The sequence below is a fragment of the Onychostruthus taczanowskii genome, unplaced genomic scaffold (genome assembly GCF_017590055.1).
Source record: "Onychostruthus taczanowskii isolate IOZ18803 unplaced genomic scaffold, ASM1759005v1 scaffold27, whole genome shotgun sequence".
NCBI classification, from domain to species: domain Eukaryota; kingdom Metazoa; phylum Chordata; class Aves; order Passeriformes; family Passeridae; genus Onychostruthus; species Onychostruthus taczanowskii.
This window is the reverse complement of record NW_024500017.1, coordinates 3,784,993-3,806,558: the sequence shown is the minus strand read 5'-3', so window position 1 is coordinate 3,806,558 and position 21,566 is coordinate 3,784,993. Positions and strand designations below refer to the sequence as shown.

The following is a 21,566-nucleotide window of genomic DNA, read 5'->3' as shown; positions in this document are numbered from 1 at the left end:
AATAAATTTTTGAAAGTTACATCTAGGAGGAACTGTAAGAGGAGGTCAGATTTCTGAAGAGGGTAGCTAAACAGAACTATCATTTGAAATTCTTGAATTGTTGCTGTTTATCATCATTATTAGTTTTTAAAAGAAGGCTCAAGCTTGCTGACAAAATTAAACATTAAAAGGAAATTTGTCTGTATTTCCAGCTTCCTTGAATATGTTTTGGATTCTGAGTAAAAGCTGTATTTCCTTATATGATTGACATATATATAATATGGACTTATATGGACAATATATGGACAACATAAGGGGACTTTCATAAAAATGGCATTCCCATTTGTAGAAGAAACTCTTTATATTGGAAAGTGAAAGAATGCTGAAATGGACAATTTTCCTTTTTTTTCTGGTTTCAAAGTTTTAACTTTAAATGACTACTTAGGATTTCCTTAATTAAATTATTTCAAAATTTCACCCTTTGTCTGAACCACTTCCATATGTTGCAGATATTGTTCCTCCTGTCCCCGCCCCCCCCATGATTCCTTCTCCTGTAAGTCCCTTCTCTCTGTATTTTTGGTGCCACATGGGAGTTGACATTTCCTGTGTCATAACCTAGCAGACTCATTTAATATCTATCCCTTAATGGTTCAGGCAGAGGGAGAATTTCTGAACCATCTCTTTCTGGGTCACACTAACATGAAGTTTATTTTAGAAAATTCTGGTGAAATCTATTTTTTTCTCATCCAGAATTTGTTATCATTCTTTTAGTCATTGGAAGGATATTTTATTGTGGCTACTCGAATCAGCCAATCAAACAGACAAGTGAGGAAGAAGTTGCCATATAGTGACAACAAATATTTTCTTCTCAAAATCAAAACAAAATGAGTCTTCTGCCTAAAATCTTACTTTTCTTCTTTCTGTGCCATCTGGTAAGATGTGTTTCATTTTCTTAAGGCTGAAAACATAGTCCTGTGTCTTGCTTTTTTCAGTTTTTGGGGGGGGTTGGTTTGTTTTTTTGGTTTTTTTTTTGTTTGTTTGTTTGTTTGGTTTGGTTTGGTTTTTAATGAAAAAGAAACTAATGAAGAAATCACAGTACAGTATCTGTATCCTCTGGGGCCTGCTGACAATTTTGCCAGAACTGTCATTTGAGCTGTTGGAAACTCTTGGCTTTGAAGCTGAAGAACACTCACTCTGAGCCCCATGTGCTACTCAAGTGACGTGCATCTTGTCATCCTGGAGTCAGGTGTCCTTTGAAGTGAACTTCATTAAGTGCTTTGGCATGTGAATCCCAAGTCTAAAGCTTCATTTCACACTCATTTTTTGACTAAACCATTCACATGAAATACTGTTTTCTTTTAAAAGCACTGCTTTCCATCTGTAAGAAACAAACTGAACCTCAAAGTCACTTGTCTTTTTCTACTATCTACGCATTGCTTTACCAACTGTACACATGTTCATGGGAGGTCTAGGATCAGCCATAAAGACCTTTTGCTGTCTTGTGTCAGCATCTCAGCAAGGCTTTCTCACGATGAAATCATGGTGTGGATATATACAAAAGGAAATGGTGCAATAATTGTAGGAGTAACAGCTCAGCCAAGGCTTTGCCTCTTGACCTGGATGATTTTCCCATCAAAGTTTTGCTAAAGGACCCCCATTTGTAGAAGTAGAAGCATTGCAATGACAGAATTAACTTTTTTTTTCTTCTGAATATTTATACAGATGATGGTGAATCCCCTGAGAGAGATTGACAAGACAGTAGGACAGCTAATGGATGGACTGAAACAGTTGAAACTACATCGATGTGTCAATGTTATATTTGTTGGTGATCATGGTAAATTTTAAACCATAATATTTATCAGAAGATAAATGCTTAAGCAATGTAGCTGTAAATATAATAGGTAACCTAAATCAAAGTTCCATTTAAGATATTTTTGTGCTGATATTTTTTTCTGGTAGTTTAACTCTCCCAAAAAAAGCCAGTTGGTGTGGACTGGCCACTCAGCTCACCTGTTAATTGTCATGGAGGGACACTTCTCTTTCATAACTCTTTCATAGTGATCTGATGTTTACTTCTTTACTCAGAGCTTTTCAAATCTTGGTGTTTCTGTTGCCACATCCAATGTAGCTCTTCTTGCCTATATTGGAGGGCTATAACTTGCCTAGAATAACCTACTTGTCAGTTTTCATGGAATAAAAAATTTAATAGCCTTGTTGTTCTGTACATGAGAAGAATAGGACTTTAGATTGAGGCATTTCCATGGCAATTAGTAGGTCAAGTTATCATATTAGAAGAAAGACTGGAATATCTTTCTAATATCTATGGAATATAAGACTGTGCCCCGATTAGATGGAAAAGTAATCAAAATAATGGAGGAAGGAGGTAAAAGATATTTCATGGTCAGATGTAGTCACCTAAAAGCACAGATATTATTTGGTATGTCTTATTCCTCCAAACGTTCAAATAAACTTTGCAATATAGGAAATAGTAAATATTAGCAAAGATAAAAAGAAAGTTTAAATGAAAATCTGGGTTTGCATAACTTTTTTAGTGATGCCAGCAAAGGTCCTCTTCTTTTTAAGTCTTTATTCCTGACAGTCTCACATGAACTGCTACCTTAAAAATAAAATGGCATATGCATCGTTTCTGGATGTGGGTAGAGGAGGGTAAGGGTCAGGAGGGATTTCCAGGGGTGGCAGTTTTGTGCTGAGAACCTCCTGTGGCTGGCAGTGCATTCCTCCCCACCACAAATATCTGCAAGAGAAAATTGTTTATCTGCGGCTGCCTTAGAACAGACCACCAACAGACAATACCTTTTGTGTGCTATTCCTCTTAAAATCATTTGTTTGAAAAGAAATAATCCCCAAAGTAGTACATGAAACTAGAAACAGACTTTGATTTTTCTATGAGTTTAGTTTGGAGTTGAGTCAGTGCACATATGTTATATGTCACACAGTGGTGACTGTTCTTACGATGCCTAGACTGCTATTTCTCTTGCATAGGCACTCCTAGTTTGAATCCTACCAGTGTATTATGTTGGAATTAGATGGCTGTAAAGAGCAAAATGAGTAAGCCAAAAGAAATAATACATAGGGTGTTTGGGATCTCCTTTTTTTGCTGTTCTGGAAAATGTGTTTATTTTCAGGGTGGGTTAATTTTGCATTTTCTTTCTGCAGGGATGGAAGACACGACTTGTGAAAGAACTGAATTTTTAAGCAACTATCTGACTAATGTGGATGATATAATTTTGCTGCCTGGATCTTTAGGGCGAATTCGCCCTAGGTCTAGCAATAACCTAAAGTGTAAGTTAATTTAATTGTACCTTTTATATCCAGAGAACTAGACTCTATTCCTTCCTTGAAATGATGCTGTCCAAAGAGTGTAAATTTGCAGGGTGTTGGCAGGAATTTCAGAGGGAATCCCACTGAAGACAGCTGCTTGCTCCCTTTCCAGTTTGTGCTTCACAGACCCCATAGTGATAAAACTGTTTAGGGGAGGGCTTAAATGTTCTGGGTTAGACACCACTTTTTTATATCATGGAGGAATGGGAGCTCCAAGCCAGTTTCACATGCCAGCTTACGTTTCACTGTAAGTTTATTCATGCACTTTTCTCCTCTGTCAACAAAAACTGTATTTGGGCAGTCTCAGCACTGCACAGCTTGGGTATAAAAAAAACCCAAGTGGTACATTTTATGAGCTATTATGAAACCAGTGACTTGTTAACTTTGAATTCAGTAGTTTTATCATACTTTTGGCACAGATGAGAAGTCACGTGGGTTGCTAAATGACAACAGACTGGAGATGTTGAAGGATATAAGGAAGATCAGCGCATGCGTCCAGGGCCAGTGTTGTTAGCAAAACTTGTTGCCATTTTCAACCATGCTTTTAGAAGTTTATCCTGACTTAGTGTTTGAGATTAACTGATTTTTGACAGCAGGTCTCAGGGCTCAGGCAGGAGTCGTGTGGTGAAACTAACTCTGTAATTTCAGACCAGCTGTCCTCCTTTTGCCTCCAGGGCAGCAGTACCAGGAGAGGGCTTTGTGCCAGCACCTTGACTGCTCTGGTTCAGCGTGCAAGGGCAAACCTGGCTTTGCCAGCAATTTAAGCTACCATGCAAACTGTCTAACTCATAAGTAACCCATAGGTACCTGTGTTTTTTGCACCATATGCTTCCAAGAGTGACAACTTTTGATAGAGGGGAAGATCTGACAGCTGGGATAGCCAAGTATTCCCTCACAACACTTCAAATATGCTCTGGGTGAGGACAAATTTCATAGAAAGATCCATCTTTGAAGATTAAATACTTCCAGAATAATAGCAAAAATCTTAAGAATGTAATAAAACATCCTTAATACGGATTTGTGTATGTATTTTTTTACTATAAACTTTTTTTGCCTGGTAAAAAAAGTTTGTAGTAAAATAAATGCATTCACAAATCAGTTTTTGGGTATTTATGCTCAAGGAATATATGATGAGTGTGTAAAGATTTGTTGAAAATAGTGCACGTGTTAGTCAAATTTTGTAGACTAGCATGAGACTGAATTCTTACACTCGACAGTCTACTGAGAACAAATTTCAGTTCTGAGAAGTTTTTTGTTTGGATTTTTTTTTAAAGATCTTTCAATCTTTGTCTTTCCAAATTGCTGAGAAAAATAAGTTTTCTTAGAGAACGAATGGCAATATATTTCAAAAAGATCAGCTTGTCTGTGTGACCTCTGAGTCATACCACTGGTTTCCCACAATAATGTTTTCCTCTCTTGGCCTCTGTGTGCAGCTTCCTAGTTTGAATATTTACAATTGCTTATAAATCAGCAGTTTGAATGTAGAACTTGAAAGAAACATGTTTGTAACCTTTAGAACTGGGGTTTACCTCCTTAAATGGCAAATTACCAAATTCTTTATTGTTCCACAATACTGTCTCAATACTGCAAACATACCCTTGCAATGCAAAGGCCTGCAGCTTGTGTTTTGAGATGCAGTAGAGCCCATTTCAAGCTCAGCAAGATCATACCTTAAACAACCAAAACAATAGTATTTGAACAAGAGATTTTCACTTCCCAAAATGTTCTTTTAGCCTATTTTTCCTCTCATGACTGAAAAATGTTTCCTCCACTCCCCAGAAGAACATAGTTAGTATGGACTGTTACTGGGTTTAGGCTTTCTGCATCTTGCATGTCCCTTTAATAGCTCAAAAACAAATTCAGAATATTTTAGTGTGGCTTTTCACTTATTCACCAGTAGCCTAGGGAACCAGTCAAATGTTAGAAGTGACCAAAAAGTGCTGCATATTTATCTATTTATTCAGCACCAAAAAGTTCTACTCCTTCTAACAGAGTGCATTGTTGCATTCAGGTATGCTTTCAAAATTTTTTGAAGGAAAGTCATTGTGTTTGGGGATAATTTTTTATTTTAGAGTAAAACAGACAAAACTTTTGAAAGTGTGTGTTTGCAGAAAACAAAGTAAGCTAAGGCTCAGATTATAAAACAGTGAGAACACTGTCTAAGCAACTACATGTCACCAAGCTATCACATGGCACGTGCAGGACAGCCAGGGGATCAGGCCCATCCAGCATGGGTTTAGGAAAGTCAAGTCCTGCTTGACCAACATGGTCTCCTATGGCAAAGTGACCTGCTTCTGTGGATAATGTTTACCTGTAAAGTCTTTGATATTGTCTCCTACATCATTCTCTTGGAGAATAGGAAGCCTGTGGCTTGGACAGGTGCACCCTTCAGTGGGTAAAAAACTGTCTGGACGGCTGGGTCCAGAGTGTTCCTCAGGCTCAGTGTCAGGGCCAGTTCTGTTTAATATCTTTATTGATGGTCTGAATGAGAGGATCAAGGACACCCTGAATCACTTCGCACACAACACCAAGCTGGGCATGAGTGTTGATCTGCCCGAGGGTAGGAGAGCTCTGCAGAGGGATCTGGACAGGCTGGATCAGTGGCCCAAGGCCAGTGGTGTGAGGTTCAACAAGGCCAAGTGCTGGGTCCTGCACTTGGGTCACAACAACCCCAGGCAGTCCTACAGGCTGGGCAACAGTGGCTGGAAAGCTGCCCTTGGAAAAGGACCTGGGGATGTTGGTCAACAGGGACTGAACAAGAGCCAGTGTGTGCCAATGGCATCCTGGCCTGGATCAGACACAGTGTGGCCAGCAGGACCAGGACAGGGATTGTCATGGTCCTGTAATTGTCTGCATTTGGCACTGGTGAGGCCGCACCTCAAATCTTGGGTTCATGTTTGGGCCCCGCACTCAAAAAAGGACATTGAGGGGCTGGAGTGTGTCCAGAGAAGGGCCACAGAGCTGGGGAAGGGTCTGAAGCACAAGTCTGATGAGGAGCAGCTGAGGGAGCTGGGGGTGTTTAGCCTGGAGAAAAGGAGGCTCAGGGGAACCTTGTCACTCTCTACAGCTTCCTGAAAGGAGGCTGTAGCCAGGTGGGGGTCAGTCTCTTCTCCCAGGTAACAAAAGACAAGACAAGAGGAAAAGTCCTCCAGTTGCACCAGGAGAGGTTCAGATTGGATATTAAGAAAAATTTCTTCATAAAAAAGGTAGTCAAGCACTGGAATAGGCCACCCAGGGAAGTGGTGGAGTCACCATCCCTGGAGGTATTTAAAAGATGGGGCACTTGTGGACATGGCTTAGTGATAGACTTGGCAGTGTGGATTAAGGATTGGACTTGATCTTAAAAGTCTCTTCCAACCTAAATGATTCTGTGATTCTATGATAAATACAAAGCACTTTTAGTAAAGGTCAGGGAAGTATTAGGAAGTATGCTTATGTAAACCTTGTGTTTTCTTTCAAAAATTTTTAATCTTTTCTATTTTTTTACCTTTGTTTAACAGATGACCCCAAAATGATTGTTGCCAACCTTACAGTAAGTATTTGGGACTGAGAGGTATCTATCTATATTTCACTATTCACTTCTTAATTTGCAGTGTTATTCATTTTCTTTTCTCACTCTTTAAACAGGAAAATCAACCAACCATTATTATAAATACAGAATGTTAAATGCTGCCCTTCATGAGCACAGATTAATGTTAGTCATGTTTTCCACTGTTTGCTGCTCTAGTAGCTTTTATAACCTTTTTGGGCAGTACAGAGGCAGAATCTCCTGGACTTTACTGCCTGAATTGAGTCTATTTATTCATTGCTTCAGAATTGGAAAGTAATCTTTTAGGGTAAACATTTTACTAGCACTTTGAAGATGTTGAAAAAGTGCTTTTGATAGCCTTCAACTCTAACCTTGCCATTAATGGAAGAAAAGTGTTTAAAATTAAAACAAAACCTCCCAAGTTTTGTAACCAGATGGCTTTAAATATATCTGCAGATAGTTTGTATTTTTGAGCATTCAGGTTTCCACTGGAACTTAAACTTTGGTCCAGTTAGAATAAAATTATTTATCTGTGATTTAAGTACATGTAATATTTTGTTTGATGGTTTCATAAAGACTGTCATGAGAATGAAACTTTCCAAATATATCTTTGAATGGCTCCTTGGGCCTTGGCTGCATGTAAATACTGCACAGAAATGACTGGACTAAATACTCTAGGTGTACACTTTGTTTTCCAGACATCGTCAGTGATCATCTTAACAGCTTGATGTTTGTAGTCAAAGGTTTTGTGTGCATCTTAAGCTAACTGACAGCATGCTATTTGTAACCATTTATTTTTCAGTGTAGAAAGCCTGACCAGCACTTCAAGCCTTACCTGAAACAGCACCTGCCTAAACGCTTGCACTATGCTAACAACCGAAGAATTGAGGATGTCCATTTACTGGTGGATCGCAAATGGCACGTGGCAAGGTAAACCCTTGTGTTTGCTTCCATCCTGATTTCCAGTCTTTTCTTCTGAGGAAATGGGATGCTTAGGATTGTCCTGTCTGATAACATCCTGCTCCTCTGTCCTGTGAGAAAGAGCAGTTTTGAGAACACAAAATATTTTCAAGTGTGGGAAAATCAGTTGATAGATAAAAGGTAGAAACCCAGACTGATTTGCTCAAGCAGCTTGGTGGATTTGACTGATTAGCTTAAATGTAGATAAATTTTTCTAATGAGGTGCAAGCTCAGTCCAACAGGGGAGCAGGGAATATGGGAGGAAGGGGCAGGCTTATGTGGTGAGGGGATGTTGGGAAACGAGTTTGAGTGGATGCAGTGGGTGAATGGAAATAAAATGGAGATATTGGCAGAGTGGGTGAATGTGTGAGAAGATGTGGAAGGCTGTCACAGGGTGGCCATCAAAGTGCTGTGCTGGCAGTGTATTGCATTTCAAAACAAATCCACAGAAAGCCAGGATGGGTTAGCTCTGGCAAAAACTCTGGTTTTGGTTGTTCTTAGCCGTATGACTCTGAATTTTTGGTAATAGAATATGGGCAGTGTTTATTAGTTAGCTAAAAATTGAGTGAGGAGAAGCCAGTTGGCACATACACGTATAGAGTGAACAGGAGAGGAGTAGCCTTTGTTTATGGATGGTGCACAGCTTTCTATTTGAGTATACTTTGCCATGTGTTGTGTGTTACAGTATGAGAGTGGTGGGCTCTTTTTGCATGAATCTGACTCAGTGCTTCTTGGAAGATGACACAGCTTTTGGCTCATGGTAGACTGTTATGAGCTTTAAATTATGGTAGGATTTTTTGCCCATATAGCTGCCAGGCAAACACACAGTGTGTTGTAAGTGCCTTTTGACATCTGTGCTTATCTTTCCATGAATTATGCAAGGATCACCCTACCGAAGCAGTGAATGAGAAACCCCGTTTGCTTTCTTGCATAACTCCACTGGCTGCTGGCAGGCTGCCCTGTGGCTGGGGTTATGTATACTTCAAAGAATCACACTCTGAATTTTAGGTCTATAAAAGCTTTAGTGTTAAGAATTGTACTGAAATGGATGGGGTTGCCCAGGTTGATTTACATTTAGTAATTTCTTACTAATTACATCAGTCTTTCTTTGGCTTATTTATTAATTTTCAGAGGTCTTATTCACCACTAATTCATTCATTAAATGTAATGTAAATGTAATTGGTAGTTACAGGAAAACAGTAGCTACAGCTCTAGTTGCTGTAACTCTAGTAATTTATAAGACCAAAATCAAACTGACTGAGCATTAATTTATTGCAGATGAAGAAATTAATTTGTAAGATAATGTGGTCCTCTGCGAGTATTCCCTGCATATGGCCGTATAAAACTATATAGAAGTACTCTGAAATAAGCTGGTGATTATAATTCCTATTACACAATGCTTATTTTCCACATATTTTGTAAAAAAACCCATCTCAATGACAAGCTGATAATTAACATTTCTATGGTACAACACTTTTTTTCCTAGCTCTTTGTCTTCATGAAGATCTTTCTTTTTTCAGCTTTTTTTCTGTATCCATTTTTGTTTATTGGGCTGAAGGCAAACAGGTGAAAGCATTTTATAGCATTGTATGACATTTGCAGCATTGTAACATCACAAAAGTGCTTTCTGAGCAGCCTCTATTTGACTGGAGGTCCAACACCTCCAGTCTGCAGGAGATTATGTGGTATGAGAAAATCTGAGAAAATAATAGATATTGAAGTTTTATCAATAATAAGAGTTGTTTCTAGAGTGGGAGTAGAGGGAGAAAACTTAGGGATGCTGTATAAGCCTGCAAGTCCCTACTACTGCTACTCATGAAAGATAAATTATTACAATGCATTGCCCTGTAACCTTATCCTCCCTGCCCAGAAGGATATTGTCAGGTCAGCTACCTTTGAGGAGAATTTCTAATACTTTTTCAATTTAGGAAAGCCATGGATGTTTACAAGAAACCAACAGGAAAATGTTTCTTTCATGGAGATCATGGCTATGACAACAAGATAAACAGCATGCAGGTATGAGCAGTGTCTGGGAGGGTCATTGAAGGTCTCTGAAATGTAAATATTCAATGAAAACCTCCTAAATTTTAATGCTCTTCTTTTGTATTCTTTTTTCTTTTTTTTTTAAGACTGTCTTTATAGGTTATGGCCCTACATTCAAGTACAAGACCAAAGTGCCTCCTTTTGAAAACATTGAACTTTACAACGTCATGTGTGGTAAGCTGCCTGCTTGAGAAATTGCAAAAGCAGCAACTTATTTTAACAGGTCTTCATTTAGACACCCATGAGCTTTTGCCCTGACTTCCTCTCAGGCTTTTTTTTTTTTTTTTTTTTTTTTTTTTTTTTTTTTTTTTTTCCAAGTCCCCTTTCCCAAGCACTTGCCAGGAGGGCTGAAGGCACTTCTCAGGGGTCTCAGCTTGCTCTGGTGCTGGCCAGTGAAGGGGTTACTATAGTTTTGGTGTTTGCAGCTTGGCAGAGATCAAATGGACACCTCTACAATGTGTGGTGTCCACATCTCAGCTGTCTAGGAAGGAGATTTCTCTTCAGAGAATGCTTTTGCATCTGCAGGTCTCATGCAGTAGTTCAGGTTGATCACTTAGTTTTTTATGGCATTTCCTTACTTGCTTATGTTTCCTGAATTTGTACTGAAGCTGTGAAGAAGAATCTGATGATGTATGCAGATATTCATTAGGGTCTTTTCTTTAGTACTGATTTTCTAGAGCAGTAAAACTTTCAAGGTGTAATTCACAATAAAACTTTAAGGTGTTTCAAAGGTGTAATTGACTTTTTTTTCCCCAAACATGTAACACTTAAGGAGTAGTTAGCACTTATTTAGAAATCACTGTGTTGCAGATGCTTGGTGTGAAGTCAGCACATGAACCATAGGTTTGCACTGGAAGCTGAAGGAGTAGTTATAATAAAACTTTGTCCAGTTTTAAACTTTTCCAGTGTCTTGATGCAAATTAACATTTTGTCATAAAGCCAGAGATACTATTCATGCAACATTAACAATTTTATGATTTGGGCAAAAAACCCCAGTGTTTTTATTACATTAAAAGCTTTTACTAACATACTGTGGGTGTTATGTTGGCTCAATAGAGTTGAATATATTTTTGGAGTGTAACAACCATTCATTTTTCCTTGGTGCTTTCGTAGATCTGCTTGGATTAAAGCCTGCTCCCAATAATGGCACCCATGGAAGTTTAAATCACCTGCTGAGAGCCAATGTTTATAAACCAACTGTGCCAGATGAAGTTGCTAAGCCACTGTATCCTGTAGCTCTACCTTCTGCATCAGATTTTGATATAGGATGTACCTGTGATGATAAGGTAGGTGTGTAGGATCTATGGAAGCCTCCACTATTATTGGTAGTTTTGGTAAAGTTGCAGCCATTTTATTTGTTTCGAGAGGGTTTGATCTGTAAGAATTGCCCAGGTTCCTCCTGTGAAGTCTTTGTGCCCCCTTGGAAAAATTATGGATTTTGTAAAAGAGGAGACAGGGAAATCCACACTGTCTTATAGTACTAGTTTTGTTTTGTTAGATGCTAGTAAAACAAGATCCAGTGGTCCTAATCTCATTCCTTTTTTTTCTGTCCTTGAGAAGAACAAGCTGGATGAACTCAACAAGCGCTTTCATGTCAAGGGAACAGAAGGTAAGAGCCTGGTGCCTCAGATAATGAAAGCTGATTTTATTTTCTTTTGTAAATTACTTTGCATCATTAATACCAGAGCAACTCGTGGTGTGGCTTAGTTAATGTGTAGTAAACTGTCTTTTTGTGTACCTGTCAAGGTAGCCCACAGACACACGTGAGATTCGTGGGCAAGGTGAAGTGCTGCTCACTTGAGAAAGTACACAGTACCTTTTGCTGAACCAGAACTAACCAGTTTTGTTCAAAGTAATTCGAATTTTAGCTCTTCCATTCCATCACCTCTAGAAGTTTTAAGCCCAGATGTGAAGGCAGAGACAAGAGGAAAGGATAGGGTGCATGAGGCAGTACTCTGTTCAGCTACAGGCTGTAAATGGGGAAGAAACCAGACTGCATTTGCAGGCTGGGTTTTACCATAGTTATCCAGGCTTAGGTTTCACCTAGAAAGGATGCTACAACTGCTTTAACAATCCCTGAGTGAGTCTTAATGTTTGGCTCTTGGGGTGCAGGTTACACAGTGAAACAATTGCTCTGCTAGTTCAGGCTGCTCAGTGCAATTCTGTTCCTCTCCCAGGAGAAAGCATTCCCAGCTCTCCTGGCCACTAGCTCCTGCTGTGTGCCAGCGCTGAATTCTGTGTGGCTGCACTCTCAGCTGCATCAGGGCCATGGTCCAGGTTTAAGTGGAGCAATAAGAACAGAGGAGAAGGGATGGGAGCTGCTTTCCTGAGCAGCACTACTGACTGAAAGGCTCACCAAAGCAGTTTTCCTTCTCACAATGGTCGTCGAGTTCAGCATAACAATTCACAGCATTTCCCTTATCATAACAATCGTCCAAATTAGCAAATTCTGAATCTTTCAGTTTAGGCATAGATTTTTTGAGGTGCCTCAAATTGTTCAGATGATTAAGGAGATTTAATTCACTTATGAAAGTATTTTCAGTTTCTCTGTTGTGAACAGGCAATGCAGCCTATCCTTTAGTTTCTAAAGGTGACCACAATACTCTTCTTTGTGAGTTAAATTGCCTTTCTGCAGCTTTCATCTTGTTATACTGATTTTCCCAATTAATGAAAAGCTACTCCTCACTGTGGCATTTTATGGCATCAGGAAAAAACACCCTCAGTGTTGTAGTTTGAATCTCAACATATTTATTTTGTTTTCTGGTTTTCATTCTTCTTCACTGCAGTAATATAAAAATAGTAATTTTGGTGTCTTTTAAGATGTAAGCATTTAAACGAGTTGCATTTGCTCATTTATCAGTTCTAAATGGCATGATCTGTCCTTATTTAAACAAGCAGTTCTGCTTCATGCGAGTTTTGTTTTCCTTCATGGTGCACTTTACAACATGGTGTGCCATGTTGGTATTCACAGGGAGAAGAAAAAGATGACTTCAGCTTCTCTTGAATAAGCAAGTTTATCATCTTTGTCCTTAGACTAGGCATTTCCTATTTTTTTTCCCTTGTGCCCTATAAAAACATCCTCTGTTTGTACCCGAGCACTAATAAAACATGCCCTTTTCTTTCAGGTTAAATGCCGGTCTGGGAACTGTGTTAGGCCACTTTCCTTGTTTCTGTGTTTTAATTTCCAAAAGCAAGCCAAGTGTGTTTGCCAAAAGGTTATCAAATTCAATGCACTATACGGGACAATGCAAGATTATCCAGGAAATTTATTTTTCTTCTATCCCTTTCAATGTTTTTGTCATTTTGTAAGCAAGCTTGTCAGAATTATCTAAGGACATTTAGCCATAACATATCACCAAGATAGAAGGGCTGTTTTTACAGAGCTGGAGGTGTCATTTTGTAGCCAAAGTCAGGAAAAGGTTTTTTTTATTAGTTTGTTTCTTTGATATTACGGACAAAAAATAGCACATCAATCTTCAGAACAAATCTGTATCAGCTAAGTGGGAAAAAACTACTCTTTGAGTGATCACTTTTGACTCCCTTCTGAGGCAGTCTTTACAGAAAACATAGGAAGGAGAGAAAGTCCACTGCAGAGTGGCAGGAATGATAGACTGGGGACTGATTTAAAGCTATGAAAAGAAAGTGCTTATCACCTCTTGTGTGACTGACACGTGGACACAAAGGTCGTTGAAGAGTCTGCCGTTTTTGGAAAAAACACCCTCTCTCCACCCTGTGACACAAACAAGCTTTCAAGTGTAGAAGGGACTTTTAATCCCTAAGGGTGTTTGTGAACCTGGAATGGGGATCACAGCCAGAACAGTTGAAGATTTCTTTTTCTCTCTCTGTCCAAGTATTTCCTTAGTAGTTATTCGGGGTCAGTATCCATTAATTATCACTGAAAAAATCAACATCTGATGGAAATCCAACCTCCCTTTTTTTTTTTCATCCTTAAGATTTTCAATAATAAATGTAAATGTAATGTTTCTTTTGATTTTTAGACAAGCATCTCTTATATGGACGCCCTGCGGTACTGTACCGCACAAAATACAATATCTTGCATCACCACGACTTTGAAAGTGGCTACAGTGAAACATTCCTGATGCCTCTATGGACATCCTACACTATTTCCAAACAGGTTAGTGTTCTCTCTGCTCTTGAAATGCATTTCAGAAGTCTTGGGAAAATTTCTTTGGTATCTGTGTTCTCGAAGTCCTAAAATTTCCCTTCCCCAGGGACTTTTTCTGGTGGGAAATCTTCCCATTAGAAATTATGTCAAAGTACCATTGTGAACCATGCCCAAAATCTTTCATTTCCTTCATGAGAGAACAATTTTAAGGGGAAGGGTTGTGTATTTCTTCTCCTGTTTTAATTTTATTTTTAAGTTTTTTTTTTCAATGGGGGTTTGTTTTATTATGAGAAATTTCGCTTGAATTTTCTCCCCTGGGGATTTCTGCTCCCTGAAGAAGGAGCTGTGCAGCAATGCAGGGGCAGGATTTGGTGGTACAGCCAAGTGGTTTATTTTGCTGCATGCAAGGCTTTCTGTGTAGTCTGTCAGCAGTATGACCTACTTTCCTTTTATCTGTAAAAGCTGAAAGTGCATTTTTTGTTGTGTCCATGTTCCTCAATGCAGGCAGAGGTATCAGGTGTCCCGGAGCACCTGGCCAGCTGTGTGCGGCCTGACCTCCGCATTTCTCCAGGAAACAGCCAGAGCTGTGCTGCCTACAGAGGCGACAAACAGCTCTCCTATGGATTCCTTTTTCCTCCTCGTAAGTTTAGATAGCTTTTTCTACCTAGGGATTTTGTGATTTTCTTGTTTTGTTAGGGAAAACCTTTGGTGTGAAATTACTTCAGGCAAACCCCATCAGATATAAACAGACTAATTTTGATTTCAAACACCAGTAAGGTAAACATATTTTTAATTTATAAATCCAAATCAGACTCTTGCATACTGTAAAAGTTTCTACCATCCTATAGAAATAGTGATAGTAGAAAACCTGTGTAAAACAAGCATCCTTAATTCTCCTGATGCACTTGCTTTGCTTCAGTATTGGATCTATGATCTTCTGAAATTAGTAAATGTTGAAGGGGCACAACTGACTTACAGTTTTGAACTTCATTGCTCTGTCTTCCTCACTCAGTGGCTGAAATATTTCATGGTGGATTTCTGAAATGGAATTACTGGTGCAGAGCTCACTCAGAACTAGAAGATAATCCCAAGAATTCTCTCCCAATAAATTGTTGGCGTCTTTTGTAAAAACCTGCAGAGGTCTCAGCTTTTTAAGACAGCAAAAATAGATGAGCTATATGAAAATATTTTGAACTGATTGAAGACGAAGAGATGATAAAATTCTTCCTTTCCATGTTCAGCTGTCACATTAAAGACAAATTTTGTGTGTGTAGTGTGATTGCTGCTTAGATTATGGTATTCCCTTTGGTTAATCTCTGAAGCCATTTTCAAAACATTTCTATATTCTCTGAAATTCTTATGTTTAATCTTAATTTTTTTTCTGTTTCCCTGTTTTCAGAATTAAGTTCCTCTGCAGAAGCAAAATACGATGCTTTCCTAATAACAAATATCATTCCAATGTATCCTGCCTTCAAAAGTAAGTGGTCTTTCCATGACTATGCTTCTCTTTACCAGCAAGTTCTTTTTTTTAACTTTTTTTTGTGATGGATTATGGAATGAATTGATAGGAGAAGTTTAGAACATTAAATTCAGTTACCTGTAGCTGGCAGCTAGTACCTGTGGGGAACCTGTATAGTGCTTGGTATGGGCAGGCAAAATAGCACAAGAAAGGTTTAAGTTTTAATAAAGGTTTATTTTCCTTGGTGCTGGGTTGATGTAAGGGCACAGCCATGCTGTAGGTCTGCAGTTGTGCTTTATGCCACAGTAATTCACTTTCTGTAAGGCCATTCAGATTCTCTTCTCTGTAGCCCAAGCTAGTGCAGAACATATGTCGTCAACAGCTGGAGCCTGAGAGTGTGCATGTGCCCTTGGTATTTTGTAGTTCGGGGACAAGTGATTATACTTTATTTTTCTACCCATGCCCTTAGAGGGAGACTGAACATATTTATTACCTATTAAAAAAGAAAAAATACAAGAAAACCAATTTATGGAAAATGAGGGATGATTTAAACCTGACTGAAACTTTCAGTGCTGCAGGGTTATATTACTAACATTTCTTTTGTCTGCACATCCCTTTTCTCTCTGGTCTTGCCAAGAGGTAGGAAAACCATCAGGCTGTTCTGGTGGCATTTTTGGCTTGGCAAGGATTGACAAGACTTGAAAGAATCTCAAGAGCCTGTTGTGAGATTTCCAATTCAGATTTTAGGCCAGAGAGGTTTGGATAAACATCAAAGCCTATGGGAGCCTTTTCCTTTTTAACCAGAAAAGAGTGTTTTTAACTGAAAAACCTCTGTGTAGGACCAAGTGGTGATGTTTGCTGGAAATTTGAGCAAAAGCACTTGACTGATTAAAGAGTGAAAAATTATTGGGGATTTCCCACTCCTGAATCACTTCATAAAAATGCTCTTAATGTTAATATTAATCAAAGTATTTGGCTGAAATGCTAATCACAAGAGAACAACCCACCTCTAGCAGCTCATTTTGTCTAGTGGCTGCCTTCATCACATGTGGGTGAAGGATTCCTTACAAAAAAATTCTGGTACTAATGTCATTCCTGGGGAATTACAAACCACTCCATGTGTACAGGTTGCAGTGCTGAGAGCCAAGTATAAGCTCATTATATGGATCTTTTTCCATGACGGGTAAAATAGGAGGTGGCAGTGCTATGCTGTGCTGGCTTTGGTGGCAATGCTGGCTGCAGAGGCCCCCTCCTCTGCTTTGTGTTTATAATTCACTGTCCCATCCCATCCTCACTGGCAGTAATTCTGTGTCCACTTTTTCTGTAGTGAGACTGGCTTAAGCAGCTCCTGCTTTGCTGGAGTTCCAAAAATTGTACCCCTGGGCTGGCCCCTCATTGCCCTGGTGTTGCTCTGTAGGTGGTTGCAGTGGGAAGTGGAGCTGCAATCTGATTTAGATACAAAACTCGAGGCAGTGGGACAGGAGGGTGTTTTTATTTTTTGGACTGTTTTTATTGATAAAGCACATGCAAAGTAGGAATGAGCAGCTGGAGGAGTGGGATTGCCAAGTGGTTAGGTTGAGGTTCTTGTTAAACCACTGCTGGTGGGACTCTGGGCATCAGCCCCAGCTGGGACTGCATGTGGCACTGAGCAGTGTTAGAACAAGGTGTTCAAGGGGGCTTTCTAAGGCTGTCGCTGCCACCAGCTGCAGGGAACCATGGACTTAATGGTCTGAGCTGGCAAGACAAGAGTTAAACCCTTACAAGTCTGAGAAGCCTTGTTTACTCACACCTCTGTTAGTTAAAAAGGAAAAGAAGAAAAGAATGATATCACTGGAGGTTCCAGTGTGTTTCCCATCTCTTCTAGAATCTTAACTTTTTGAGGAGGACATGGTGGGAGAAAGTCTACCATGATCTTCCTAAAGGTTGCTGCAATGACATGACTGTTGTCATCCTTGATGGCACCTAGTTTAAAAGTTAAACATTTTGTATCAAAGGAGAATTTAACTGAATGAATCTGTATTTCTCTTTATTTTAAAATGTTTGGGTTTAGCCTTTAATTACTGTACTGTATCCTTTTTAAGATTAATAAAAACCCCCTAAACAACAACCTCAGCAGAGTTCCCTGTAAGATAACAAAGACAAAGGCGGTGTTTAAAGAGATATCAAAAACCTGTGAATAGCTGTTTCTACAGCTTGATGAAGGAGCAGCAGAATCTCTGTGCAAGGCCTGTGGCAATGCTGTCTTGGGAGTAGTAGCATGTATTTCCTTTATCACTGGTTGGAGGAAAAAATCAACAGAGAACAAAGTCTGAATAGGCTTTATTGACCAAACTGAATGAAGCAGCAGTAACTCTGTCATGCTTAGTCTTTCATTTCCCCTACTGTCATATGAATAATATCCTCTGGATTTTTGTCTTGAGGAAGGAAAAAACTTTATTATCTTGACATGTTTTGACTTATCCAAATGTTGGTGTATTGTGGGGTTTTTGTTTGGTTGGGTATTTTCTGTTTGTTTTGGTTTTTTAGTTACTTATGGTTGATTGGTTGGTTTGGTTTTTTTTTTTTTGTTTTTTTTTTCCCCACAGAGGTATGGAACTATTTCCAAAGGGTTTTGGTGAAGAGATATGCCACTGAACGAAATGGAGTCAATGTTATAAGTGGACCAATCTTTGACTATGACTATGATGGTTTACATGACACACCTGACAAAATAAAACAGTAAGAGTTTGTCTTTAAATTGCTTTGCTGTTGCTTCTGTTAATGATGAATTTATCTTAAACAATTCATTACCTGAGCATTATTTAATTTTTTGTGAGGAGACATAATTTTCTAGCTCTTTCTAAAGTTATTGGGACTGAATGCCCATGTAGGTAGGACAGTGGTTAAAATAAGGAAATGACAATTCAGCAGTTAACTGTTCACCTTGGCTTTGAAATTGTTTTCATCCTCGGGACAAAGTTGAATTTGGTTCCACATAGTCTATTGTCCCTAAAGTTCTCCTTACTTATAGAGAATTTAAGCGGGAGGAGGAGCTTAAAAGCTGTGCTATTGAGTTACATGCTCAGGTCTTTTGTTAATTTAGTAATGCATTCTCTCTAGGTCTCTGACCTGAAGAAGCCTTTCAGCACTGCATGAGGTATTTCAGTAGCACAGTGTGAGCTAATTGGATGCTCACTTTCACTAGTGTTCAGGAATCAAACACATTTCAACAATGTATGTGCATCCTTACACGTAGGAGAGGAAAGACCATGTTGTTTGTGTAACTTTCTTCCAAACAAGTTCATCCCTTGTGGATAAATATTTGCTTTATTTCACCAGGTTTGTGGAAGGCAGTGCAATCCCTGTTCCAACGCATTACTATGCCATCATAACCAGCTGCTTAGATTTCACTCAGCCAGCTGACAAGTGTGATGGACCACTCTCTGTTCTCTCATACATCCTTCCCCACCGGCCTGACAACGATGAAAGCTGCAATGTAAGTTCAGTTGCACTGCTGCAGCCCTGTGGTAAACATGTCCCTGAGACACGTGAAAGCCCATTACAATTAGAAGCAAGCATTCACTAATGTGTTGAATGGGAAGCACAGGGTTGTGCCTCTGTTGAAGTGTCAGTAGCTCATTAGACAAAAGCAGTTCTCCATGACAGCAGCAAAAGTATGGAACTATTACTGCACCTAAAATTGTCTGGAAGAACTGACATACAGTAGGTTGGCAGTATTGTTTTTTTCCTGTAAGATTCTACATTTTGTCAGTGTAACTTCAGAGCAGACTGGAGGGAGACTGAATGTATAAACATACTGGGCTGGCACCCAGCCTGATGTTTTTATGGAGGTCAGTTTCCATTTGCAGATACAATGCAATCTGTCTGCTACAGCAGTCTGGGTGCATCAGTCAGCATGATTACATCCAACCCACACAGTATTGAAAGTATATGCTATAAACTGCCAAGGGTAGGGTGCCAATTCTTGCTGTTTCCAGAACACCTTGATTCAAGGGAAAAGTTTGGCTTCTTATTACACAGATGGCCAAATACCCTTCTGGTGTCTTTTCTATCTTCTATTAGGATGCAAGATCCTCTACTGTAGGAATCTTAATGATAAAAAGGAATCTTAATCAGACTTTGGTCTGGCCAGCACTGCAGAAAGTGCACACTTGGCAGCTGATTGTGTGGCAGGAGGGTGTTGGGTCCCCCGTGGGCTCTGGCACTCTGCAAGGACAGCAGAGCTCCCAGGCAGCTGTATTTAGACTTGTCCTTCCGCCTGAACTTGTTCTCCCATTATACAGCTGTGTGGATTCCTGCACACAGACACTTCACTATGGGCTGCCAGGAGACTGTTTCCTGAATGAACTCATTAATGTTATGAATTTTGTATTGGCAAAAAAGTTAAGACTCCTATTCCAGCTACAGGCAGAAATAGTCATTTCAACTCTGTACACAATTCACCTGGAACACTGTTTCTTTCTCACTCACCAAATAGCCGTTTCCTGAATGAATGCATTAATGTTATAAATTTGGCAAAAAAAGTTAAAGCTCCTGTTCCAGCTAGAAGCAGAAGTAGTTATTCCAACTCTATTGACCAGCACAATTGACCTTGAACACTGATTCTTTTTCATTCATCAAACATTGCTTGCTTTCAGGGCCCGTGCTTTTGGAGAAGTATCCCTCTCTCCTGAGCAGGTCTGGCCCTGTTTGGATCACAACTGTTTTGGGCAGAGACATCTTTCACCAGAAGTCTCCAGAACTCCTACATATATTGCATTGTGGCTTTTTCCTGGACCACTTTTCTGTGAACCAAAATCCAGTTAGTGATCTGGAAATTACTATTTTGGTAGTTATTAGTGTCTCTGTGCTGCAACTCTGCCCATATGTAATTTTATGATAAAGTAATTTATTTTTTCCTCCTTATATTGTGTGTCATAGTTCTCTTCAAAAGCTGCAATCTTTTTTATGAGCTATTTACAATAATGGTCTCTTTTAGTCTTTGATTTCTTATATTTCAAACCAGGCATTTGATTTCTTACATTTCAAACCACCTTTCTCTGTAAGTCATGCTACTTGTAAATACATATAGTGTATGTATTTACAGTTTGAGAGAATCTTCAGTGCTTCTGCAAGGTCATTAGCAGATATTGGTCCATGCCTTTTATATAGCAAAGAACCACTCCAAAATATTTAAATGTTGCTCTTGAGTGAAAATACAGTTAGGCAAATTTCTGCCATTGAAATCCATCATCAGCCTTGCTTTTGCACATGGTGTTCCATCTTATTTGTTCAAAGAAGTGATTGTGTAAAATCTCGCCATACTTCATGGATGAAATGCGTGGGATAATATAGGAATTTTACCTTTCCCTCTCCACCCTTTTAAGATTTGAAGAAATATTACTTTCCCTGTGCTCTGCTCTAGCTGTACACACATTCTCTTCACACAGCTGTTGAAGAACACCACCACTCTTCTCATCTGAATTTGTTCCTTTTCTAAACTGTGTTTATTCGTGGTGAGGTTATGCCCGTTTATTCTTATGTCAACATTTTTCTATGTCTTAAATAGCCCTTCTCTGGGATTTAACCTAGAGATGATTTATGATGAATCTCAAGGTAAATAACTTCTCTCTGTTCATGGAAGACCCAGGATCTTTTTTGCTCTTTTAAGAGAGGATGAGACTGTTGGTAGAATAGACTTCCTACGCATCTCATCCAGTCCAATCTTTTTTTTCACCTGGATCATGAATGATAAGTACTGCAGCTTGGATCTCAAAATGAAAATAGTTTTCTTTCCACTGGACACGACTCTGCTGATACTACCTATAATTTGCTTTTTCCATAGCTGTGTTATAATAGTGGCTCACATTCATGCACAGCTGGTACACTCAGGTCCTTCTCTTCTGCCTGTCAATTTGGATAACCCAATTCCATTCTGTCCTGAGAGCTCGTGCATCTGCACCCTCCACTGTGCTATTCCAGTCTTCCTCTGCACTGACAAGAAGTTCCCAGCTGTTGGGGGTTTTGCTGGCAACTAATGACCTTGGTACAAGAATCAAGAGTGAAAACATTACAAAAAATCCTTTCTAAGACCAAAGTTGAAAGAACCTTAGAAACTACCAGAAAATTCCTCCAGGCTACTGTTTTGT

At 39.2% G+C, this 21,566-nt stretch overlaps 1 protein-coding gene across 1 annotated transcript in view; it reads left to right on the top strand.

Annotated features, from left to right (window-relative positions):
- The window catches only part of ENPP2 (ectonucleotide pyrophosphatase/phosphodiesterase 2), a 71,954-nt gene that overhangs the window by 47,641 nt on the left and 2,747 nt on the right, over window positions 1-21,566 (top strand). The window contains 13 exon segments of the mRNA XM_041407532.1: window positions 1,702-1,813; window positions 3,157-3,282; window positions 6,822-6,853; window positions 7,653-7,780; window positions 9,739-9,826; window positions 9,940-10,027; window positions 10,967-11,139; window positions 11,411-11,462; window positions 13,852-13,988; window positions 14,484-14,619; window positions 15,379-15,456; window positions 18,024-18,156; window positions 18,757-18,913. Of these exon segments, the coding sequence (XP_041263466.1) occupies window positions 1,702-1,813; window positions 3,157-3,282; window positions 6,822-6,853; window positions 7,653-7,780; window positions 9,739-9,826; window positions 9,940-10,027; window positions 10,967-11,139; window positions 11,411-11,462; window positions 13,852-13,988; window positions 14,484-14,619; window positions 15,379-15,456; window positions 18,024-18,156; window positions 18,757-18,913 (1,440 nt within the window).